At 43.5% G+C, this 26,890-nt stretch overlaps 1 protein-coding gene across 2 annotated transcripts in view; it reads right to left on the bottom strand.

Annotated features, from left to right (window-relative positions):
• The window catches only part of NPR3 (natriuretic peptide receptor 3), a 67,787-nt gene extending 57,295 nt beyond the window's left edge, over window positions 1–10,492 (bottom strand). The window contains exon 1 of one of the 2 annotated variants that reach the window (XM_061189162.1): window positions 9,165–10,492. In XM_061189162.1, the coding sequence (XP_061045145.1) occupies window positions 9,165–9,921 (757 nt within the window). In that variant the 5' untranslated portion in view covers window positions 9,922–10,492. The remainder of the gene's footprint in view (window positions 1–9,164) is intronic. The other variant, XM_061189161.1, reaches the window with a different exon arrangement.
• Window positions 10,493–26,890: the final 16,398 nt, after the last annotated feature.

Here is a 26,890-nt window from a genome sequence, read left to right as displayed (position 1 = left end):
CCCACCATGGGAGCAGCCTCAGGAGTCCCCTGCTGTAACACACCCCGGGCCCCAAACCTCACAGTGGGCGACCTGAATCTAATCAGAAGGAAGCCGCTGCAAACCCAGCTTGGGGGACAGTGTATAGAATAGTGGACCTGCGCCCTTCAAAAGGGTCACTTTCATGAAAAACAAAGATGGCCTGAGGAAATGTTCTAGACTAAAAGAGACTTAGAGAAACAGAAAGCTGACTGCAGTGTGTGGTCCTGGATTGGATCCTGGACCTTAGAAAAATAATAATAAAAGTTTTTCTATAAAGGGCATTATTGAGACAACTGGAGAAATTTGAATAAGGTCTGTAAATTGGATAATAGTATTGTGTTTGTGTTAAAGTTCTTGCTTTTCATAATTCTACTGTGGTTATATGAGTGAATGTCCTTGTTCTTAGGAAACACACACTTCAGTTTTCAGGGGTAAAAGAGCATGATAGCTCTATTTACTCTCAAATGGTTCATAAAAAGATAGTAATATTTGTGCATGTACATGTACGTGTGTATATATATGTGGAGGGGCAAGGGAGGGAAGGGAGAGATTAGAATGACAAAGCATAGCAGCAGAATGCTAACCATTGGTGAAAATCAGGGTGACGTCTATACGGAGGTGCTTTATATGTTCTTACATCTTTTCCAAACATACACAGTCGTTTCAAAATGAATTTTTAAAAAAAAATACTTCAAATAAATTCCCAGATTTGCCCAATATAAGATAGTGAGGCTTGTCAACTGCTTTTTATACTTTTACTAGCATAGTAAACACATTTTCCTGAGAAAGCTTTCATTTGGCAAATCAGAGGATGCAGCGAGTGCTACAGGCTTTCTGCAGTCTGAATGTAGAACCCTTTTTCTCAAGCTGTCTCAACATATATAGGAAATAGTTACCAAGATTCCAGGTCCCTCCCCATGTGCTCTCAATTCACAACCACGCTGTCAGAGCTGAGAGGCTTTAAGCGGCTGCAGAATATCGTTGCCTGCCACGTAAGAGCTGCAACGGACTAGAGGGAAGTGGGGACCTGGCCTTCATCCAGTTATTTTGATCATTGTTGATGGCCCCTGGCCCCCGAGACAGTGCCCGCTGTGCTTTTCTGCACACATGGAGGAGAGGAGAAGCCTGGGTGCCATGACCACATTATCGCCATGCGTGCCAGCCCTGCAGGTTGTGTATGTTCTTTGTAAAAGCATGGGTGCTGAAAGATGCAGAACAAACTTCGGGCTGTGCCAAAGCCTCCTTGGCAGCCTGCAGGAAGGGCCAGGCGCTTGCTGACATTTCGTTTACTGCACAGGTTAATTCAGAGTGTTAGATCATGACTCTGACATTTCTTACGACAAAAGGGCTCAGGGGACAGGCTGAAAGTCTGCAGAACAAGTTTTTAAAACAATACAAAACTCCGAAAGATTTATAACTGTGGGAGTAGGTGTTGTCTGTGCCTGGAAATATAGTTATATATTTGGGATACATAGTCAAATTTCAAGATGTCTCAGTAAGGAAGCTTTTGAAGAAACTCCTCATTACTCACTATGACCTAGACACTTGTTTTAGCTCCGATTTGATTCTAGTCCTTTAAATGACGAAAGAGCCAAGGTGTCTCACGAAACAGCCTGGGCTAAGGCTGGACAAGTTTGAAGAGTGTGGATTCCCAGGGTGGGCGTCGCCAGGAGGGGCCAGGAGGCTCCGGCTGACTCTCCGCTGGCAGAACTCGTCACTTTTTGATCACTTGACCATAGTCCAGAGTCTGGCTCTAAACCTTAAGACACAGAAGCTGACTCTGTCAGCACATAAAGAGTAGAGTCATTGCTTGGGGGCGCAGAGTCCCGACACCCTAACTCAGATATTTTTAGATAATCTGAAGTGAAGATTAATTTCAATGAGGACCAAAATGGTCACAAACATGTTTGTGCCGACACAGACCTGGGAGTGCTAATTGAGGAGCCAAATTATAAGCAGAAGGATGTTAGTGAGGATGAAGTCAGAATCAGGGAGATCAGCTGCAGGGTTCAAGCATCCAAAGGCATCAGGTCTTAATAACCCAAAGCATCCGTCTAAGAGCTACACCTGGCCCAGGCCTGAACAGGCTGTGTCCTCAGGCTGGAGCACAGGCTTCCCCAAGTCCTGGGTGGGCTGTGCCCAACACTGGCCTCTCTGTCACTTCTTTTCTATTTTTACAGCCCTGGCCCTTCTCCTTCTCTCTCTTCCCATCACCACTAAGACCAACCCCTTGTGATAGACACATTCTTTCTTTAAATGTCAGTACCTGCTTGGACCGAGCAAGAGTGACCCGGCGCAGCACTGGGCCTATCTGAGCAGACTGGAATTATTGTAGATCTCATCTGTTTTGTGTGGACAATGTGGTCCAACTCTCAAAAGGAAATCCTAACTCCCATCTTCATGGGCCAGGTATTGTTTTTCTTCCACAAAACAAACCCATAGTGCACATTATCACCCAGCTTAAGTTGGAGCAAGCACTTAAAGACACTGGCCGAGCAGTCAGAATGCAGAGTCCTTCTAGAATGTTCCCTAATCTCTTATGGCTTTTTCATTCATGCCTAATTCAACAGCAAGTATTTTTAGCAACATGCCTCTATACAATCTTTTGGAAGGTTTAAAATAGTTTTCACTGAAACAGCTTTCTCTTCTTACTCATGTTTCATCAGTTTACATAATAACTAATTAAATTGCATACTTATAATAATAAGTACAACTGGTATAAACAGATTTATGAGAAATGTGCTGGCAAACATGGGAGAAGTATACCAGCTACCAGCGTTCACCAACAACCAATGAAGTTTATAGAGAAAAGGAGAGCATCAGCTAATCCTGCAAGCTGCTTAAGTGGAGGTCAATTAAAATAATTTCTGCTACACTTAAGTATATTTAAATATATAAATATTTAAATATATATTAAGTATATTTGAGTATATTAAATATATATTTAAATATATAAGTACTAACTTTTTTGGTCAAATTGTTAAAATTCTAGAAGAGGAAATGATGATGCGATTCCAAGTTTCTGGATAGACTCTTCATCATTCTGCTCTATTTTTTCCTCCTTGCCAAAGAACTTGTGATGTTCCATGTTACCCTCCACTATCTGATTCCCACAATGTCTTCTGTTAAGTGGCTTCTCCCTACTGCAACGTTCTTGCAATCACTCTAAGAATAGCAGAGAGAAGTACAAAGGGGTGGCTAGAGAAGTCAATTCAGAGACCCCAAAACAATCCAGGAAGCATACCTGAGTTAGGGTGATACCTTTTCCCCCTTTCAGGCTTACACTTGGAGCAACCTCTGACAGAAGGACAATCTTCATCTCCCCATGTGCCTTCATTTGTCCCTCTCCCCCATTCCCGTGGGGGAGGAGAAGGAGGGAATTGTCTGATTGCTGAGTCTGGAAAAGACAACTGGGCATCCTGGACTCAGCCTTTTCTTCCTTCCTCTTTGGGGTGTGTCTGCTTGCAGAGAGTACACATTACGGGCAACTTTCACCCTGTAGTAAGGGGCCTGTCCTGGAGGGGGGCCTGCAGCACTACCTGTGATTTAGTGGATGACTCTGCCTAATTATGATGGGAAGTAATAGCAGGCAGGCCCTTGTGGCAACAGATCTAAACCCATGTTCTCCAATAGGTTTTTATCAATAATAAAAATGACATTTTCATATTCTCCATCTGACTCTTGCATCCATCTTCTATTTAATTCTAAACTTACAAGGGAAAAGAGAGGTTATTCCATGGAAGCAAAACAAGATATGCCATGTGCTGCAAATTGAAAATATGACAGCAGAAATTTAAAACTAAAACTCAATAGTAACTGTGGGAGTAGCCAAAGAAACATCTAAGTAAGAGGAACGTTTTTTTAAAAGACAGGTGGTAAATAGGAGAAAAGGGATAAGAAAAACAGAGTCCCAAATCAGAAAGCCTAACATCCAAATAAAACAAATTGTAGAAAGAGAGAACAGAGAAAATGAGGGGATATAAGAAATAATTTAAGAAATTTTCCCAGAACTAAAAGACATGAGTTTGTGAACAGAAGAGACTTACCCTTCAATACCCTAAAGGGCATACGGCAAAATACGGGCACAGAAGTACAATCAGAATGAAATGTTAAAACACTGGGAGGAAAAGGGGATTCTAAAAATTTACAGAAAAAAAAGCAAATAGCAAACAATAGGTCAAGAATCCTAATCAAATCAAGCTTTCCAATAGCACCACTGGAATGTAAATGACAATTCTTCAAATTTTGAGGAAAAATTACTTCCAACCTAGAATTCTATAATTATGTATAAGGGTAGGAAGAAGAAATTTCAGTCATGAAAGGTCTCAAACTTTAGCTCTCATCCATCCTTTCTCAGAAAGCTCCTGGAGGATGTGCTCCACCAAAAGAAGGGCATAAACCAAGAAAGAGGAACACATAGGGATCTAGCTCAAAAGGGAGAGGTGATAGAGTTGCAGAGGATGTTGAAGAAAGAATCCAGAGTGGCAACCATGTGGTATGCTTAGAAAATAACCAAACTGGAGCAACTCAGGAGGCTTAAAATAGAGAATTGGTAGATGATTTAGTTATAAGTTCATAGGAAACTAAGCAAAAATAGACTATTTTTTTAACCCCAAGGAAAACAAGTAGGGCAATAAAGAAATACCATTGTAGTAGCTTATATGGCTCAACTACATATAGCATTTAGAAGGTAATAATAATACAGACACTGAATACTGAGCTAACCAAAAAAAAAAAACCTGACACAATCATATTGAAAGGATGACTGGAAGGAAAGCTTGAGTGTGTGGTTAACAGGCAGTAGAAGAAAACTAAATCACTACCTTCCCCTGGGATGGCAAGAAATAAGACCTAAACCTGAAAAAAATAGAAAATAATGTTATTTAGAGGTATGAAGTCAAATACCTACAGACATAGCTACAGGAGTTGAAAATAGTTGCCTCTGGGAGGTGAGATATGGGGAGCAGGGAATAGGAAACTCTTGTTCCTAGTAAGACTTGTGTAGTTTTCTGACTTTTTAAACTACATAGCTGTATAACTTCCATAAAAATAAAATCTATTATTTAAAAAAATATATTTCTCTCTGGCTGTTTTTACTTTACATAAGCAATAGGTTTCATTTGCAAAATAGAGACGGCACCTTTATTTTTTTTGTTCACAAAGTTCCATCTACTCCAAAGACTTTCAGAATTTCTACACTGCAGCCTACAATGCTTCTTTTACGCCCTGCTGTGAATTAGTTATTTTACATTTATCACGGGTTCTTTGCTTAAAAACTCTGATCAACCTCTCTGTCATTTACCCCAGCCTAATTCTAAAAAATAAATGACTCTTCTACTGATTAAATACTGTTATCACTACAGTTGTTATGCAGGCCAAGAATAATGACATATTAATAACTAAAAAGATAAAACTACAGTTCTTCATACAAACATGTTGTGTGCACACACTTCTAGCTCTGCATCTTATGAGATGTATCAACAAAACAACTGCTGGCTTTTATTGCTTAAAAAATTATTTATTTTTAAACTTCCCTTTTTAAAAATAAATTTATCGTTGAGTATAGAATATTGAGGGTAGTAGTTGACTTTTTAAAAATAATATATGCTCAGGTGTGTGTATTTTAGTGATATATGTTAGCTAAAAACATGAGAGAAAAAATGTTAATTATTGATTTTGATAGTAAATCCCTAAGAAGAATAAATAATACCCCTCAGTTTTTCATTCTATAGCACACAAATAGCCAAATGAAATTTTAGTCATATTATTATTAGAGATGGTGGCATTATCAGTTTTACCCTTTAAGAGATTAAAACTTTCGGGACTTCCCTGGTAGCACAGTGGTTAAGAATCCGCCTGCCAATGCAGGGGACATGGGTTCAAGCCAAGCCATGGTCCGGGAAGATCCCACATGCCGTGGAGCAACTAAGCCCGTGCGCCACAACTACTGAGCCTGCGCTCTAGAGCCTGTGCGCCACAACTACTGAGCCTGCGCTCTAGAGCCTGTGTGCCACAACTACTGAAGCCTGTGTGCCTAGAGCCTGTGCTCCGCAACAAGAGAAGCCACCGCAATGAGAAGCCCGTGCACCACAACAAAGAGTAGCCCCTGCTCCCGCAACTAGAGAAAGCCTGCACACAGCAACGAAGACCCAACGCAGCCAAAAAATTAATTAATTAATTAATTTTTTAAAAAAAGAGAGTTTAAAACTTTTGTGATCTGATTTTAAAGATGAACTTAAGTCCGAAAAGGTGCTAAAAGCATTATCTTCAAAAGGGGGGGGGGGACTCTCTAGTTCTATGATATTTAATATGGAATTTTCAAAGACAAAAATAGAGTCAGTTCCATTTTACACTTGAGTGAGCAGAAATCAGAACCACCAAATACCAGTCTGAAGAGGCCTGATTCTCATCCCACCTCAGTTTCACAGAGGAGGAAATTCAGCCTCTGAGAAAGTAAGTGACTTGGGCAGGCCCTGCAGCAGCTGAGTGCAGCCGCCAGATCCAGAGGGTCTGCTTCTCACGCTTGACATGGTCTCGCCTTCTGGTAAAGGAGATTATCACCATACATATAAAATAATTATAACAACTATAATAAACCTAGTTTTATTGAGCACTCAGTAGGCGTCTGCACTGCTTCAGGGCATTCCTGTAAGATAGCTCATTTACTCCTCCCAGCATCCCCCCACTTTACCTGAGAAGCCTGAGGTACAGAGGTTTATAGCAGCCCAAACTCCCTGCCCAGTGAATGCCTCAGCCAGGCCAAGAGCTCTGAAAATTCAAACTCCACTAAATCCTTGTACTGGACCCCTAGTTAACCCATTAACCACTTATGGTGAAGTAAAGGTGATTAGTAAAACTAAAAGACCCCCAGAGAGAGCTTTGTTATCAAGCAGCTTTCTCTCCTGAGAGTAGGGAATTTCAGGGGAGGGAGGAGGGCTTAGGGGAGAAATTATTTTGTTTTACATTTCTGAACAACTGCCAAGTCACTGTTGGAAATGTATTTTAGAGTAAGAATGGTAACCTTATCACCTGTAAAACATACCAGTCAGTCAAGCAAACTTTCACCACTAGATTCAAACTTGGAAAAAAAAAAAAAAAAAAAAAAGTAAAGAGGCTTGGGAACATCTACGAGGCTTTCGGAATTAAAAACTAATCAGCAGCAAGACTGTAGCCCAAGCTCTTTGAAGCCCCCTAGGGCCCTGACGCCCTCCCTACCCTCTGGCTCAGCCACACCCTTGCGAGGCTGAGGGGCCCCCGGTGGCCTCGATCTGCCCTCCTCTGGGCTGACCTCGGCCACGAATCCCAGGCCACGTGCGAGGAGGTCACCGCCGGCATTAAGACCTTCAGGGCAGTAGCATCACGGACGCATTGGGAGACCGCGGATCTCGCCCGTAGGGGGAAGAGACTGACTGAGTGAATAACGTGCTCAGTTAAATAGCAAGGACCAGCCCAGCGTCCCGGGGACACACCCCCATCCCCAGCCCATGCTGGGAAGTCTCCAACTCCTAGCTCCAGGCCCTCGAGAGTGAGAGCTGAATAATCAGGTTCGGGGGCTAGAGCAGCCCGAGGTCTGCAGGGGTCTGCAATAACCTGGGGACTGGATGTGGGAGAGTAGATGTGGCTTTCTCAGCCTGGCGTGGCGAATCCGCAGCCATTGTATACAAGTGCCCTTTTTCATAATCAGCAAAGCCGGCGCCCTGCCTGCTTGGCTGGCAGGAATTCGGCGCAGACAGCCTGGAGTTCGAACGCTCAAAACTTGGCCGTGCATCCCCACTCTCAACACTTCCCGCCTCCTCGCTCTAAAGAGTGCGTTCACGCCGAGTCCGAAGTAGTCAAATTGGGAAGGGGGATGACCGCAGCGCCATCCTCTTTGGAACCTTTACCCACTCTCACCTGTTCCTGAGGCCCCTGCCTCCGCTTGCGCTGTCTCCCACGGCCAGCGCCCAGGTGCCCAGCCCTGCCAAGTCGCGGGCTAGCCCCGCGCCCGGCTCGGCCCCTCTCCCCTTCCGTCTCCCCGCGTGGGGTAGTGGGGAGCTTTGCTGGGGTTGCACCCCACTGACAATCGAGGCGCGTGCGCGCCGAGCGGGAGCAGGCAGGATTCCCTGAGCGTTATGCACCCCAAACCTGGCATCGGTAAGGAGGGAGCTGCGCTATGCTGGGATCTCCGCCCGCCATCCCGCAGGTCTACTCTGCAGTACAATGAGCCAGCCGCACTGGGGGGGTCCGCGATTATGTATCCGTGACCAGCCGCTTCTCCTCCCATTCCCTCTAGCCATAGACACTACCCTCAACCTTGAGCTCTTTGGCCAGTTGGGTGGTTATTCAAACCCCCAAAGACCCGCGGAGAAAACTACAAGGGGGCGGGGGCGGGGGGGACGTGGAAAGGAGGTTCAGCGCCCGCTTCTCCAGCGCGCGCGCTCTAGCAAAGCCTAGCTGCCGGTGCTTTAGACCGCGATGCCGAACGCGCCGGGGGCAGTGAGTGTCGCCAGAGTCCAGACACTGCGAGGCATTTTTGATGGAAACCACAGAAGCCCGTTCATAAGGGGCTGGAGGGGCCATGGAAGGAATGAGAAGGGCGATACAATGAGCCTTTAAAAGAAAGCTGGGATGTGTGCAAGGAGCAGCCGGGAAACCCGGAGACCAGAGCGGACCGTGAGGCGGAGCGTCGGCTGTAGAGCGTACGCTTCCGCACTCGGAGGGGGCGCACGTCGGCAAAGACCGGGTAACAAGTTCTTTCGGCCTCGTCGCGCCTTCAGACCCTGGTTGGAGAAGGGCACCCGTAGTGAGCCCCTAACCACAAGCCCGGCGCCGGAGCCAGGGAAGCGAGAAAGAAAGACCCCAGGAGGTTTGACAGCACCTGTTGGACCAGAGCACTAGCGAGTTGCGGGCTCACATGCCCCTCCCCCAGGCTCCACCACCTCCCCGGGACGCTCTACGTACACCCCACCACAGCCGTGGGTGATGGTCAAAGGTCGTCGCAGCCAGCCAGCGCACAGCCCGGCGAGTCCAAGCGCACGCGCCCTCCCCGGGTCCTCAGTGCCGCAGCGGGTAGTGGGGTCCCCAGAGGAGCGGACGGGCGTGTAGGGAGAGCCGCGGAGAGCGGTTGGGTTAGGGCCTGGGGCCCGAGGCGCACTCCCGCTCACCTCGCTCACTGGCCTGGATGTAGCGCACGATGTCGTCCACATCCAAGTCTTTGGTCTCATCAAAATTGTAGGCGGACGTGTGCAAGCCTTCCTCCTGGAAGACCTCATGGACCCCCTCGAGGGTGAAGTAGCAGTTCCGCTCCAGCTTGTCGTCGCTGTAGACCAGCACGGCGCGGCTCCACTGGTGGTGGCGGAACAGGGCGAGCATCATCTCGCCCATCTTGGCGTACGCGGGCGCCACGCGCGTGAGGTGCGAGTACTCCGTGTCCTTATGCCGGAAGCCGGCTGCCAGTGCCCCGGCCGACAGCATGGGTAGGTCCCAGTGCGACGCTAGCCGGGCCACCGGCGCCGCCGCGTACTCGCACACAGGCCCCAGGATGAGATCGGGCTTGGCGCCCCGCGCCGCCGCCACGCGGTCCACCAGACTGAAGAGTGCGCGGTTGCCGCAGTCCGAGTCTTCGTAGGCCACCTGGAAGCGAGTGCCGGGTGGCAGAAGCCGCCGCCCGGTCCCGTTGCCCTCCACGCTGCGCAGCGCGTATTCGATGGCCGGCCGCACCCGAGCCAGGGAGAACAGGTACGAGTCGTCCTGGGGCAACAGCACCAGCACCTCGATCTTCTGCGGCGGCAGCGCCTCTCTCTCCCGGCGCCCGCCGCCCGGGCCCGCGCCCCCGCCGACACCGCCACCCGTGCAGCCGGCCAGCAACGCCCAACCGAGCAGGACGCACGCGGAGAAAGTGAGCACCAGCAGGGACGGCATCGTGCCGCAGGAAAGCGCCTGCCCTCGCTGCGGACTCGCCCTCTGCCCCCCACCGACCCTTCCTCTTTCCTCCCCACTCTTCTCTCCGAGGTCCCTGCGCCCCCTTGGGCGCTCTAAGAAAACAGAATACCCCCTTCACTAACTCGCCAAAAGATAGAGAGGAAGAGTCCTCCTTTGCAATGCCACTCGTTTAAAAAAAAGAAAAAGAAAAAGAAAAAGTTCACCGGGTGTAAACCTGTACGCCTGTAATAGATTTATATATATACTTTTTATAAATATATATATTCGCCCTCCCTTTATATATACTATTTTGCTTAGAGGTGGCTTCTTATTTGGGCATTGCTAAGGTTGCTTTTGAAAGCGTATTTGTAAAAGAAGAAAAAGTTAGACTTGTCCAAGTGCTTGTAATTGACGGTGCATCTCCCTCGCGTTTGATCTCATTGATTCGCGCCGGTTCCTGGATCCATAACCCGCGTTTAAATAGCGTGGCAGCGGCGGAGCGTGTTACCACACAAGGCGCGCCGAGGCCCGGCTTGTATTTCCAGCGGGTGGGGAGGGTGGGGGGGGGTGGGGTGGCGGCTGGGCTAGGGGAGCCTCTCATTAACATTCTTACATCAGGACTCCTCCCCGCACCCCTACTCTTCCCACCCCTCCCCTGTCCCTAACTCCCGCTCCCCGCCAGACCTGGGCTTTTTCCTTAAAGCCACAGTCGCTCACTTCTGTACCGGCGGGAGCCCCCAACGCGCTACACCGCCTCCTGGGTGTAGCGGGGTCCCCGCCTCTCCCTGGCCCAGCAAGCGGCAGCTCTCTTTCCAGTTCCGGGCTTTAAAAATGGAAATATGTTTGAAAGTAAAGAAACGCGCGCAGGCACACACACACACACACACACACAGACACACACCACGCCGTGCAAAAAACAATAGAATTAAAGGAAGGGGGTGGCCCTGGAAATTGGTGGTTTCGTTGCAAAAAAAAAAAAAAACACCACCCTAGGTCCCGCTGACTCTCACCTCTTTCTCACTCCAGCCACATTCCCTCCTGACGCGCCCACTCGGGGCGTGCACTCGACCTTCCCGGTCCCCTGGCGCAAGGTCAGGGAACAGGGACCAAGGTCCCGGGGCAGACGGGTCGGTCGCGGACCTGGAACGCCCAGCTAGCCCGGACGTCCTCGCTATCCCTCCTTCCCGCGCTCCCCACCCCCGCCGGCCTCCTCCCCCTGAGCCGCGCGAGTTCGCGCCAGAGTCGCAGTGCTGCCGGGCATCCAGTGTCCCCGCGCACGGACACCTCCGCCGGCGCGCTGCGAGCAGAAAAGCTAAACTTGTTGCTTCCAAAGGCGAGAGAACAGTTCTTCTGAAGGTGGCAGAAAGCTTGAAAAGCATCTCCAAGGCGTCCTCTGGGCTTTACTTGCTAAGCCAGGTAATTAAATAAAGAGACCGTCTCCCTAAAGCTTTACCCCGAGGGTCCCCCGGGTGGAGGCGCGTCCTCCGCTCCAATTCGTGCGCTCGGAAATCCCACCGCTTCTCCTAGGGGCAGCGCGAGACCCTGTGCTGCGGCTTCGGTAATGCCGAGGAAGGTCCTGCGTCCAAGACCCAGTCTTGCCACTTGTCACAGGCACAGCAGCGGTGGAGACGAGAGTGGAAACGGCCGTGGAGAAGTCCGTGGCCAGAGGAGCCTCGCCGGAGTCCGCAGCGCTGCAGGGCAGGTCCGAATGGAGCTTGACCCTCTGAACGTGGTAACATACCGAGGTCATTTGCAGTGGGAACGTACTACATTGGACGGGTGAATTCTGACACTGAAGTCCCACAAATTAAAATAAATTGAGAATGTTTTAAAATGGTCTTTCATTTGGGCGTCCGTGTCCACAAATTTCTATTAGTCTTAGACCAACGCCCTCTTTCGGCAGAAACTTGTAACCGACTTGTAACCCCGATGCCACCACCCCAGGCGCTGAGTTTGCTTTTTGGTCTTTGTTTTATTTTTCTTTGTTTAACGCCGAGGCCTCAAAGAGCAGAGGCTCTCGTTTGTGACGATAAAAAGGCAAATTGGGGTTTCCGGAGATGTGGTAATTTCAGGCATCAGCGCTCGTCACCTTTAACAGCACCCTCCTTATCGCTCTTTCTGGCACCGTAAATGTAATTATGAGTAACGTCTCATCCTCCGGGGCATTTAGAGTTCAGATTATGCACTGTGATCCCTGAATCTTCAAGTAGGACCTTCTTACTCCTGCGAAAACTTTCATTTATTTTATTACAGCTGCTAACCAGTAGCAAACGAGGCATCTGTATACAATTTAATTCCACACAAAGGGTAGTCCTCACATACTGGAAATTGAGATTCAGAGCTTCACAGCGATAAAACCCCCCCTTAACTCCTAGGAAGGAGGGAGGGAGGGAAGGGGGGAGGGAGGGAGGGAAGGGGGGAGGGAGGGAGGGAAGGGGGAGGGAGGGAGGGAAGGAGGGAGGGAGGGAGGAAAAAGAGAGAGAGAGAGAGAAACAAGCTAAATCCCGAATTCCAAGGGTCTTAATGGATTTCGAAACTGGTTGCCAGGAGATGTGAAGGAACCAAGGTTTACTATTACTGCTCGCTATGCCCCGTGTCTGGGGAACACTGGCCAACGGCGATATGATTCCGCACACTGTGTAACGTGGGCTTAGTCGGAAAGGCTGGGGTTTCAGTGGCACCGGGTGTGAACGCCTCTCCCCTAACAGGCGCTGCCCGTTCGCGCCAAGGGTCACGGGCAGGGTAGTCAGTGCATTTATGTTAGGGCGAGTATCGCAGCCTCTCAGTGGCCTTAGGATCAGAGCTCTCAACTTCCAGTTTGTCATTCAAGAGCACTGACAAACCGTGTAAGGGAGAGCCCCCAAACTAAGCAGCAGAACCAGAAAAGCCAGTGTTACCTCTCTTGCTGATGCTCAAAGCACCCCTTACATTGTTCCATTGAGCAGGATTTTTTTATGGAGGTATAGTTGACATATGACATTATGTTAGTCTCAGGGATATAACACATTGATTTGATATTTGTATATATTGTGAAATGATCACCACCGCAAGTCTAGTTGACATTTGTCACCATAGAATTACAAAAACTTTTTTTCTTGTGATGAGAACTTTAAGATCTGCTCTTAGCCACTTTCAGATATGCAATACTGTATTATTAGCTATAGTCACCATGCTGTACATTACATCCCCATGACATCATTTTATAGAAATTAGGATTTTTGAAGAAAGTTTTTCAAATGAAAATAGCCACAGGATTATAGGAAGACCTGCCAAGTAATATATGTATATGGATTTAACATTACCAGTTTATTCACTTTCCATCAAATTAGATTTTCCCAGGCAGCTGAAAGTGTGCGTATCATGAATATCATGAAGTTCTCCAATCTTAGGGCTGGAAAAATTTTAGAAGTCACCTAGCCTGAGACCCTTCACTCTCTACGTGAAGAATCTAGGCCAAATAATATAAATGGCATACTTAAATACCTCTTCATCCCCAGAGAATATTTTTAAATGGGATTGGATTAGAAATATTTATTATACCATGTAAAAGAGTGTTGGGAACAATGTTAAATTTCATTAAGGAGTAACATGCTTTATATCAAACTTTGATTTTATATGAAGCTGTTTTGAAAATATGCAGCATAGTAACACAATTACTAATAGATTATAGTATAACTTTTGCAGCATCGTAATCACAAAGATGAATCAAATCAGGAAGGTAGGAAAAAAGAAAAAATAGAAATAACTCATCCCTTGGACTCAACTTTTCAATATTGTTCCCTTCAATTCTGTAAAACTTGAAATGGGGGAAAAAAGAAGCACTTTTTTTAACATTCAAAAGATTGCTAACCTTTTCACCGAGTGCATTCTTTCTGACTACAATTACTGAATGAAAACAAAAGAAACAGTTACAGGGAAATGCTGCAAAATAAAATAAAATTAGCCAAATAAAAAGCAATGTTAGCCCTAAATGTGATATTACAGAAAATATCAATAACGGACTTTTTATAGGATTTAGAACTCTCATCAATATCCACAAATCATATTTTTTAACTTTGTTACTAAAATGCTTTCCATCTGTGAAATGAAATCATGTCTCTATGGCATTCCTTTGCCACCAGGGAAGACAACATTCTATAGGGAACCTCAACCGGTGATTCTTTGAAATCTGTTAGAAATGCTATCAGAAGGAAGTTTTCTCCACCAACTGTCACAGTCTGTGTGATCTCCCTCAGAATCCAGGCAGCAATCTCTAAAGTGCCTTTCAAAGAGTATCTCCTCTCCCTTGTTAAGCCAGCCCTGAAGTCATATTGAAGAATAACCCTATGAAGCCTGTAGCCCACAAAGAAAGTGTCCTCTGGGGACAGAATTGTTGAAAACACACTTCCCCCTAGAGGCAGAAAAGATGAAAGAATATTACACATAATTCAAGAACATTTCTGTAATTCAATAAGTGATGAGATTTTGTTTTTAACATATAGTTGATCTTTTAGAGGGAACCATCCATTCAAGACATGGGAGGAAAATCAATAAAGGGCAAAAAATTAAATCGAAACCTTGCCTCTAGGTTTTAGCTTTCCTTAGCAGGGACTCTGTTAATTGATCTCTTTTCTTCTTTTATACAAATCTACAACTTTTGCCAGCACTGTAAGTAAAAGAAATTACATATTTTTTCTATTTAAACTTATGATTTAATTTCATCAGAAAATGCAGTTAAATGTGGCCTCGAGGGATTCTTTTGAAAATGCAGCTCCAGCAGACTTATCTCCTTATGATCAGATTTGTTTCTGTATTACTGTCCTCCTAGGTTTCCATCAACCGCAATCTCTCTTCATTTCTTTGGAGATGTTCTGAGATAAAATGACATTAGAAACACTTCCGAGAAATGTAGAACTCATCTGTGATTTAACCTGAGTTGCTGGCATGAGGTTTTCTAGGATTTGCAAGCTACATCAAGTATTCTCACCGTTGATTTATAGACAAGTCATTTAATATAAATCATTAGATTCACAAAAACAAGTGTATGTGCCTCAACTCTATCCATAACAATTCTGACTCCATTTAATTGGTTTATTTAGTTGTACATGGCATTATTCTAAAAAGGACTTAAGAAGGTATGTAAAAATATAAAATGGAATTTTAGAGAATTTTTCTCAGGGCAAAATGCACAGCCATTGCATCCTACTCTCCTACTTTTTTTTTTTTTTTTTTTTTAAACATCTTTATTGAAGTATAATTGCTTTACAACGGTGTGCTAGCCTCTGCTTTACAACAAAGTGAATCAGTTACACATATACATATGTTGCCATATCTCTTCCCTCTTGCATCTCCCTCCCTCCCACCCTCCCTATCCCACCCCTCTAGGTGGTCACAAAGCACCGACCTGATCTCCCTGTGCTATGCGGCTGCTTCCCACTAGTTATCTATTTTACATTTGGTAGTGTATATATGTCCATGACACTCTCTCACCCTGTCACATCTCACCCCTCCCCCTCCCCATATCCTCAAGTCCATTCTCTAGTAGGTCTGTGTCTTTATTCCCATCTTGCCACTAGGTTCTTCATGACCTCTTTTTTTTTTTTTTTTTTTTCCCTTAGATTCCATATATATGTGTTAGCATACTGTATTTGTTTTTCTCTTTCTGACTTACTTCACTCTGTATGACAGACTCTAACTCCATCCACCTCATTACAAACACCTCCATTTCATTTCTTTTTATGGCTGAGTAATATTCCATTGTATATATGTGCCACATCTTCTTTATCCATTCATCCGATGATGGACACCTAGGTTGCTTCCATGTCCTGGCTATTGTAAACAGAGCTGCAATGAATATTTTGGTACATGACTCTTTCTGAATTATGGTTTTCTCAGGGTATATGCCCAGTAGTGGGATTGCTGGGTCATATGGTAGTTCTATTTTTAGTTTTTTAAGGAACCTCCATACTGTTCTCCATAGTGGCTGTATCAATTTACATTCCCACCAACAGTGCAAGAGTGTTCCCTTTTCTCCACACCCTCTCCAGCATTTATTGTTTCTAGATTTTTTGATGATGGCCATTCTGACCGGTGTGAGATGATACCTCATTGTAGTTTTGATTTGCATTTCTCTAATGATTAATGATGTTGAGCATTCTTTCATGTGTCTGTTGGCAATCTGTATCTCTTCTTTGGAGAAATGTCTATTTAGGTCTTCTGCCCATTTTTGGATTGGGTTGTTTGTTTTTTTGTTATTGAGCTGCATGAGCTGCTTGTAAATCTTGGAGATTAATCCTTTGTCCGTTGCTTCATTTGCAAATATTTTCTCCCATTCTGAGGGTTGTCTTTTGGTCTTGTTTATGGTTTCCTTTGCTGTGCAAAAGCTTTTAAGTTTCATTAGGTCCCATTTGTTTATTTGTGTTTTTATTTCCATTTCTCTAGGACCTGGGTCAAAAAGGATCTTGCTGTGACTTATGTCATACAGTGTTCTGCCTATGTTTTCCTCTAAGAGTTTGATAGTGTCTGGCCTTACACTTAGGTCTTTAATCCATTTTGAGCTTATTTTTGTGTATGGTGTTAGGGAGTGTTCTAATTTCATACTTTTACATGTACCTGTCCAATTTTCCCAGCACCACTTATTGAAGAGGCTGTCTTTTCTCCACTGTATATGCTTGCCTCCTTTATCAAAGATAAGGTGACCATATGTGCGTGGGCTTATCTCTGGGCTTTCTATCCTGTTCCATTGATCTATATTTCTGTTTTTGTGCCAGTACCAAACTGTCTTGATTACTGTAGCTTTGTAATATAGTCTGAAGTCAGGGAGCCTGATTCCTCCAGCTCCATTTTTCGTTCTCAAGATTGCTTTGGCTATTCGGGGTCTTTTGTGTTTCCATACAAATTGTGAAATTTTTTGTTCTAGTTCTGTGAAAAATGCCAGTGGTAGTTTAATAGGGATTGCATTGAATCTGTAGATTGCTTTGGGTAGCAGAGTCATTTTCACAATGTTTATTCTTCCAATCCAAGAACATGGTATATCTCTCCATCTATTTGTATCATCTTTAATTTCTTTCATCAGTGTCCTATAATTTTCTGCATACAGGTCTTTTGTCTCCTTAGGTAGGTTTATTCCTAGGTATTTTATTCTTTTTGTTGCAATGGTAAACGGGAGTGTTTTCTTAATTTCACTTTCAGATTTTTCATCATTAGTATACAGGAATGCAAGAGATTTCTGTGCATTAATTTTGTATCCTGCTACTTTACCAAATTCATTGATTAGCTCTAGTAGTTTTCTGGTAGCATCTTTTGGATTCTCTATGTATAGTATCATGTCATCTGCAAACAGTGACAGCTTTACTTCTTCTTTTCCGATTTGGATTCCTTTTATTTCTTTTTCGTCTCTGATTGCTGTGGCTAACACTTCCAAAACTATGTTGAATAATAGTGGTGAGAGTGGGCAACCTTGTCTTGTTCCTGATCTTAGTGGAAATGGTTTCAGTTTTTCACCATTGAGGACAATGTTGGCTGTGGGTTTGTCATATATGGCCTTTATTATGTTGAGGAAAGTTCCCTCTATGCCTACTTTCTGCAGGACTTTTATCATAAATGGGTGTTGAATTTTGTCGAAAGCTTTCTCTGCATCTATTGAGATGATCATATGGTTTTTCTCCTTCAATTTGTTAATATGATGTATCACGTTGATTGATTTGCGTATATTGAAGAATCCTTGCATTCCTGGAATAAACCCCACTTGATCATGGTGTATGATCCTTTTAATGTGCTGTTGGATTCTGTTTGCTAGTATTTTGTTGAGGATTTTTGCATCTATGTTCATCAGTGATATTGGCCTGTAGTTTTCTTTCTTTGTGACATCTTTGCCTGGTTTTGGTATCAGGGTGATGGTGGCCTCGTAGAATGAGTTGGGGAGTGTTCCTCCCTCTGCAATATTTTGGAAGAGTTTGAGAAGGATAGGTGTTAGCTCTTCTCTAAATGTTTGATAGAATTCGCCTGTGAAGCCATCTGGTCCTGGGCTTTTGTGTGTTGGAAGATTTTTAATCACAGTTTCAATTTCAGTGCTTGTGATTGGTCTGTTCATATTTTCTATTTCTTCCTGGTTCAGTCTCGGCAGGTTGTGCATTTCTAAGAATCTGTCCATTTCTTCCAGGTTGTCCATTTTATTAGCATAGAGTTGCTTGTAGTAATCTCTTATGATCGTTTGTATTTCTGCAGTGTCAGTGGTTACTTCTCCTTTTTCATTTCTAATTCTATTAATTTGAGTCTTCTCCTTTTTTCTCTTGATGAGTCTGGCTAATGGTTTATCAATTTTGTTTATCTTCTCAAAGAACCAGCTTTTAGTTTCATTGATTTTTGCTATTGTTTCCTTCATTTCTTTTTCATTTATTTCTGATCTGATCTTTATGATTTCTTTCCTTCTGCTAGCTTTGGGGTTTTTTTGTTCTTCTTTCTCTAATTGCTTTAGGTGCAAGGTTAGGTTGTTTATTCGAGATGTTTCCTGTTTCTTGATGTAGGCTTGTATTGCTATAAACTTCCCTCTTAGAACTGCTTTTGCTGCATCCCATAGGTTTTGGATCGTCGTGTCTCCATTGTCATTTGTTTCTAGGTATTTTTTGATTTCCCCTTTGATTTCTTCAGTGATCACTTCGTTATTAAGTAGTGTATTGTGTAGCCTCCATGTGTTTGTATTTTTTACAGATCTTTTCCTGTAATTGATATCTAGTCTCATAGCGTTGTGGTCGGAAAAGATACTTGATACGATTTCAATTTTTTTAAATTTACCAAGGCTTGATTTGTGACCCAAGATATGATCTATCCTGGAGAATGTTCCATGAGCACTTGAGAAAAATGTGTATTCTGTTGTTTTGGGGTGGAATGTCCTATAAATATCAATTAAGTCCATCTTGTTTAATGTATCATTTAAAGCTTGTGTTTCCTTATTTATTTTCATTTTGGATGATCTGTCCATTGGTGAAAGTGGGGTGTTAAAGTCCCCTACTATGATTGTGTTACTGTCGATTTCCCCTTTTATGGCTGTTAGTATTTGCCTTATGTATTGAGGTGCTCCTATGTTGGGTGCATAAATATTTACAATTGTTATACCTTCCTCTTGGATCGATCCCTTGATCATTATATAGTGTCCGTCTTTGTCTCTTGTAATTGTCTTTATTTTAAAGTCTATTTTGTCTGATATGAGAATTGCTACTCCAGCTTTCTTTTGATTTCCATTTGCATGGAATATCTTTTTCCATCCCCTCACTTTCAGTCTGTATGTGTCTCTAGGTCTGAAGTGGGTCTCTTGTAGACAGCATATATATGGGTCTTGTTTTTGTATCCATTCAGCCAGTCTGTGTCTTTTGGTGGGAGCATTTAATCCATTTACATTTAAGGTAATTATCGATATGTATGTTCCTATTCCCATTTTCTTAAATGTTTTGGGTTTGTTATTGTAGGTGTTTTCCTTCTCTTGTGTTTCTTGCCTAGAGAAGTTCCTTTAGCATTTGTTGTAAAGCTGGTTTGGTGGTGCTGAACTCTCTCAGCTTTTGCTTGTCTGTAAAGGTTTTAATTTCTCCATCAAATCTGAATGAGATCCTTGCTGGGTAGAGTAATCTTGGTTGTAGGTTTTTCTCCTTCATCACTTTAAGTATATCCTGCCACTCCCTTCTGGCTTGCAGCGTTTCTGCTGAAAGATCAGCTGTTAACCTTATGGGGATGCCCTTGTGTGTTATCTGTTGTTTTTCCCTTGCTGCTTTTAATATGTTTTCTTTATATTTAATTTTTGATAGTTTGATTAATATGTGTCTTGGTGTGTTTCTCCTTGGATTTATCCTGTATGGGACTCTCTGTGCTTCCAGGACTTGATTAACTATTTCCTTTCCCATATTAGGGAAGTTTTCAACTATAATCTCTTCAAATATTTTCTCAGTCCCTTTCTTTTTCTCTTCTTCTTCTGGGACCCCTATAATTCGAATGTTGGTGCGTTTAATGTTGTCCCAGAGGTCTCTGAGACTGTCCTCAGTTCTTTTCATTCTTTTTTCTTTATTCTGCTCTGCAGTAGTTATTTCCACCATTTTATCTTCCAGGTCACTTATCCGTTCTTCTGCCTCAGTTATTCTGCTATTGATCCCATCTAGAGTATTTTTAATTTCATTTATTGTGCTTGTCATCGTTTCTTGGTTCCTCTTTAGTTCTTCTACGTCCTTGTTAAATGTTTCTTGCATTTTGTCTATTCTATTTCCAAGACTTTGGATCATCCTTACTATCATTATTCTGAATTATTTTTCAAGTAGACTACCTATTTCCTCTTCATTTGTTAGGTCTGGTGTGTTTTGACTCTCCTCCTTCATCTGCTGTGTGTTTTTCTGTCTTCTCATTTTGCTTATCTTACTGTGTTTGGGGTCTCCTTTTCACAGGCTGCAGGTTCGTAGTTCCCGTTGTTTTTGGTATCTGTCCCCAGTGGCTAAGGTTGGTTCAGTGGGTTGTGTAGGTTTCCTGGTGGAGGGAACTAGTGCCTGTGTTCTGGTGGATGAGGCTGGATGTTGTCTTTCTGGTGGGTTCGTCCACGTCTGGTGGTGTGTTTTGGGGTGTCTGTGGCCTTATTATGATTTTAGGCAGCCTCTCTGTTAATGGATGGGGCTGTGTTCCTCTCTTGCTAGTTGTTTGGCATAGGGTGTCCAGCACTGTAGCTTGCTGGTCGTTGAGTGAAGCTGGGTCTTGATGTTGAGATGGAGATCTGTGAGAGATTTTCGCCGTTTGGTATTACGTGGAGCTGGGAGGTCTCTTGTGGACCAGTGTCCTGAAGTTGGCTCTCCCACCTCAGAGGCACAGCCCTGATGCCTGGCTGGAGCACCAAGAGCCTTTCATCCACACGGCTCAGAATAAAAGGGAGAAAAAATGGAAAGAAAGAAAAAAAGAGGATAAAATAAAATAAAATAAAGCAATTATAATAAAAAATAAGAAAAAAAAATTATTAAGAGTAAATTTATTAAGAAAAAAAAATTTTTTTTTAATTTTTAAAAATAGATTTATTAATTTTTTATACTAAAAATAAGAAAAAAATTATTTAGAAAAAATTTATTAAGAAAAAAAATTTTTTAATTTTTTAAAATAAAAAATATGAAAAAACTTATTAAAAAATTTTTTAAAAATAAAAAATAAGGAAAAAATTATTAAGAAAACATTTATTAGGGAAAAAAAAATTTTTAAGCCAAAAAAAAAAAAAAAACAAAACGGACGGACCTAACCCTAGGACTAACGGTGAGAGCAAAGCTATACAGACAAAATCTCACCCAGAAGCATACACATCTACACTCACAAAAAAAAGGAAAAGGGGAAAAGTTAATATATCCTGCTCCCAAAGTCCATCTCCTAAATTTGGGATGATTCGTTGTCTATTCAGGTATTCAACAGATGCAGGCACATCAAGTTGTTTGTGGAGCTTTAATCCGCTGCTTCTGAGGCTGCTGGGAGAGATTGCCCTTTCTCTTCTTTGTTCGTACAGCTCCCGGGGTTCAGCTTTGGATTTGGACCCACCTCTGCATGTAGGTCCCCTGAGGGCGTCTGTTCCCCGCCCAGACAGAACGGGGTTAAAGGAGCAGCTGATTCGGGGGCTCTGGCTCAGTCAGGCCGGGGGGAGGGAGCGGTACGGAGGAGGCGGGGCGAGCCTGCGGCGGCAGAAGCCGGCGTGACGTTGCAGCAGCCTGAGGCGCGCCGTGCGCTCTCCCGGGGAAGTTGTCCCCGGATTACGGGAGCCTGGCCGTGGCGGGCTGCACAGGCTCCCGGGAGGGGCGGTGTGGAGAATGACCTGTGCTCGCCCACAGGCTGTTTGGTGGCGGCAGCAGCAGCCTTAGCGTCTCATGCCCGTCTCTGGGGTCCGCGCTGATAGCCGCGGCTCGCGCCCGTCTCTGGAGTTCGTTTAAGTGGCGCTCTGAATCCCCTCTCCTTGCACGCCGCGAAACAAAGAGGCAAGAAAAAGTCTCCTGCCTCTTCGGCAGCTGCAGACCTTTTCTCGTGCACCCTCCCGGCTAGTTGTGGTGCGCTAGACCCTTCGGGCTGTGTTCACGCAGCCAACCCCAGTCCTCTCCCTGGGATCCGACCGAAGCCCGCGCCTCAGCTCCCAGCCCCCGCCCGCCCCGGCGGGTGAGCAGACAAGCCTCTCGGGCTGGTGAGTGCTGCTCGGCGCCGAGCCTCTGTGCAGGAATCTCTCCGTTTTTCCCTCTGCGTCCCTGTTGCTGTGGGATCCGCGCTGATAGCCGCGGCTCGCGCCCGTCTCTGGAGCTCGTTTAGGCGGCGCTCTGAATCCCCTCTCCTTGCGCGCCGCGAAACAAAGAGGCAAGAAAAATTCTCTTGCCTCTTTGGCAGCTGCAGTCTTTTTCCCGGACTCCCTCCCGGCTAGCACCGAAGCCCGAGCCCCAGCTCCCAGGCCCCGCCCGCCCCGGCGGCTGAGCAGACAAGCCTCTCGGGCTGGTGAGTGCTGGTCGGCACCGCTCCTCTGTGCGGGAATCTCCGCTTTGCCCTCCGCACCAATGTGGCTGCGCTCTCCTCCGTGGCTCCGAAGCTTCCCCCCTCTGCTACCCGCAGTCTCTGCCCACGAAGGGGCTTCCTAGTGTGTGGAAAGCTTTCCTCCTTCACAGCTCCCTCCCACTGGTGCAGGTCCCGTCCCTATTCTTTTGTCTCTGTTATTTCTTTTTTCTTTTGCCCTACCCAAGTACGTGGGGATTTTCTTGCCTTTTGGGAGGTCTGACGTCTTCTGCCAGCGTTCAGTGGGTGTTCTGTAGGAGCAGTTCCACGTGTAGATGTATTTCTCATGTATCTGTGGGGAGGAAGGTGATCTCCGCGTCTTACTCTTCCGCCATCTTGCCCCTCCCTCTCTCCTACTTTTTTTCTTAAGGTTTTACTAACAGTTGCAAGCCTCAACAACAGTCACCTCTCCCATCTGAGTTCCCACAGCATCCCTCGGGGTCGTGATCACACTCAATTTTATTTCCATTTACGAGGAAGCAGCCTGGATAGGGATCAAGTCCTCAGAGCGGTGTCCTGCGGGAACAGCACGCATTTGGAAGCCTCACAACATGTCCCGAGATTATCTCCTCACCTATTTGCCCTTCAGTTTCCTCGTTTCCCTCAGTTTTCTCCTTCTAACATGGAGATAATGGTCTTAACCCTGGTGCTGTAGAAGTAAGAGAAAAAAATATTGATAGACTCACAGTGCTTCGTATACAGTAGGAAATTAACAAATGGCAGCTCTTGCTATTACATTCCCTTCAATGCCTGGTGAAGAGTACTATACCAAGTAAGTGTTCGATCAATGTTCCATAAATTCATTATGGAATGAGTGAATGAATGAATTTAAAACCCAAAACCAAGATGGTTTATGCGTACCTTGTTTGGAATTATCTATTGCCTGATCACAACAGACTTTATTTAATAAGCCTTCTTTTTTAACTTTAACAGTGGCTTTTTTGGAGGAAACGTTTTGTCAATCACTTTGATATCGGCCCTGGATTCCCAGACTCAGATATTTCCTGATAAGCTTGAGGCAGGAGCTTGTTCAGTGTTCTTTCCTCTGCATAGTGGGGCAAAGAGAGCAAGAGCTCATGCCCACAGCTGCCCTTCACAGCTTTAAGGCTCCTCCAGAAACTCAGGCTAAAGGGAGCAAGGGGAGACGGGGTAAATCAGAGAGCAGTTTTAAAAATGGAAGAAATAGAAGTGGCTGATGCCTGCAAGGGGCCAGACCTTCAAGATAAAGGGGAGCAAATGCAAACTGTATGGAAGCACAAAGAGGATTGTACTGGAAGGAATGTATTTAATTTCTAGATCATGGATATTATCATAAGTAATGAGAAAAGAGTAGAATGTCCTAATGTATTAAAACCCAGGCTGTAAAAAGGTCAGACCCAGGGCTTAATGCTCTTGTCCAATTCAAAAAACCTTTTTAAACATCTACAGTGTGTCAAGGACAATGGTGTTCTATAGCTTAAACCTATTGCATCAGACATTCACTTGTTTTATTTGGGGATATGATTTGACCCAAGTTATATTTGAATCTATGTGATAGTCAATCATGTTATAATAGTCAAATGTGCAAAGTTTAAGAGAAACATTGTCAGGACAAAAATATATCAAATTTCATCTTATAAACATAACATTTTGTAAAAATCTTATAAAACTCATTTTCCTGATGTTATTACATCACAGTATTGAGCAGTTTATACTCCAAGTTAATCAGCATTAATCCACTATAATGTAAACTCCATGAGGGCTGGGATATTTTTTTTTCTTTAATCCTGCATTCTCTCCTTCAAGAATGATGTAGGGCTTCCCTGGTGGCACAGTGGTTGAGAATCTGCCTGCCAATGCAGGGGACACGGGTTCGAGCCCTGGTCTGGGAAGATCCCACATGCCGCGGAGCAACTGGGCCCGTGAGCCACAACTACTGAGCCTGCGCGTCTGGAGCCCGTGCTCCGCAACAAGAGAGGCCGCGATAGTCTTGTTGCTCCACGACAATAGAGGTCCGCGCACCGCGATGAAGAGTGGCCCCCACTTGCCGCAGCTAGAGAAAGCCCTCACACAGAAACGAAGACCCAACACAGCCAAAAATAAATATAAAAATAAATAAATTAAATAAATAAATAAATAAATAATGCAATAAAATTTAAAAATAAATAAATAAATAAATTTTTTTTAAAAAGAATGATGTAGTAGGCACTTGAAATTTCATTTCACCAATGATAAATCCAAAAAATGCAAGTTTCCTATAAAACAGAATTTAGAAGAGAAATAATAAAGCAGTGAAAGGAAAAAAGATAATTCAAAGAGAAATTAGCTCATATATATTCATATACATAACTTCTAAAATAACTTTTAAATATTCAGATATCATGTTGGAGTTATGATTATGCAAACAATATCAGAAGCCAAAGATCCTAAATACTAACTTCAAGAGAGCTTAACACATTGACATACCAGCACCTCATCACTCATACCTAATTCTTGATTATTTCCTCGCTAAGAGAAAAATGCAGTATTCTAAAAAAAAAAAAAAAAAAATCAGTACACTATCTTTTGTAACCCTGTGAACAGGAATTAAAGATTATGAGGAAAATCTGTGTTACCACCATGTACAATGTTGTGAGATATAGTTTTTTATTTCTTTCCAGCAAGTACATTCCAAGAGGTATTAAATCTTGGAAAGCTGATGCATGAGACTAAAATAGAATAGAATGCCATGAGGAAAACATCAGGAAAATTCTTGACATTTGCCCTCTCGTATTTTTGGTGATCATGTTGTGACATCAAATTTCGCCCTGACATTAGTGGAGAAAACTGTTTCATCAAGCTAACATTGTTACTTTTCAATTGTTGGTAATTCCTCTACATTAAATGCTCTTCTTTTCTCTTCATTCTTCCCAAAAAAATATTCCCTTTTCAGCCTTTATGTTCTTTTTCCCTTTACTAACTGCCTGGGGAAAATAGTAAGAATTATTTTAACATAAACCCTGTTGCTTTGCAGACTTTTGGAAGTCTGGAGGTGAGATATGGAAATGACTTTCCACTTGAGCAAATTGTCATATTCAAGTGTATATAAGTGTACAAATTGTCTCAAATTGCAAGTCATTCATGTTCTAGTGAATCATTTTGGGGTTTTTGTTTAACCTCAGGTACAACTGTTTTAATTAACTATATCCTCAATTCTTGGCACATTCATGATCAATCTGTACGGTTCAAGTTCTCCTCTTCATTGCTCCCTTCATATACCTTTCACTCTATAAGATTCTCTTTAAGTGTTTAATACATGCTGTGGATAAGTCTATATTCTTAAAAAAGAGTGTGTCTTGTGCATACATGTGTTATTCTAATACAGAAACTGTATTATGTTACTTCTTATTTTCACAGAGAGTGTCAAGGATTGATCTTAACAAAACTATTAGGGGGAAAATCTACATCATTAGTTTCATTTTGTTTAGTTTTTAGAACTGGTCATCTCTTTATCGACAAATAATTGTTAAATATAATTATACATATTTAATGTACAACGTGATGGTGTGATATACATTGTGGAGTAGTTACCAAGATCAAGATGATTAGCACATATATCACCTAATAGAGGTAACTCATTTGTGTGTGTGTGTGTGTGTGTGTATATGTGTGTGTGTGTGTGTGTGTGGTGAGAATGCTTAAAATCTACTCTCAGCAACTTCCAAGTGTACAATACCAGACTGTACATTTGATCCTCAGAACTTATTCTTCTTATAACTGAAAGTTTACACACTTTGACTGGCATCTCCTCAAGCCCCCTCCTCCTAGCGCCTGGCAATCACTATTCTATTCGCTGTTTCTCTATGGAATCAACCACGTATAAGTGATACCATACAGTGTATAGTATTTTTCTTTCTCTGGCTTATTTCACTTAACATAATGCCCTGAATTTTCATCCATGTTGTCACAAATGGCAGGATTTCCTTTTTTTATGGCTGAATGATATTCCATTGTATATTCATTGTAATACATACATACATATACATATACATATATATCACATTTTTCTTATTCATTCATCCATCGAAGGATATTTAGGTTGCTTCCATATCTTTGCTATTGTGAGTAATGCTGTGATGAACATGGTAATGCAGATATCTCTTTGAGATACTGATTTTATTTCCTTTGGATATATACCCAGAAGTGGCATTGCTGGATCATATGGCAGCTCTATTTTTAATTTTTTAAGGAATCACCACACTGTTTTCCATAATGACTGTACCAATTTACATTTCCACCAAAAAGTGTATGCGTTCCCTTTTCTCCACATCCTCACCATTTGTTATCTCTTACCTTTTTGGTAAGAGTCATCCTAATAGGTATGAGGTGATAATCTTATTGTGGTTTTGATTTGCATTTCCTGATGATTAGTGATGTTGAGCATCTTTTCATATACCTATTGGCCAGTTGTATGTCTTCTTTGGAAAAAAAAATGTCTATT

This window comes from Eubalaena glacialis, chromosome 4 (genome assembly GCF_028564815.1).
Source record: "Eubalaena glacialis isolate mEubGla1 chromosome 4, mEubGla1.1.hap2.+ XY, whole genome shotgun sequence".
NCBI classification, from domain to species: domain Eukaryota; kingdom Metazoa; phylum Chordata; class Mammalia; order Artiodactyla; family Balaenidae; genus Eubalaena; species Eubalaena glacialis.
The sequence above is the reverse complement of the archived record's forward strand: the minus strand, read 5'-3'. Positions and strand labels throughout refer to the sequence as shown.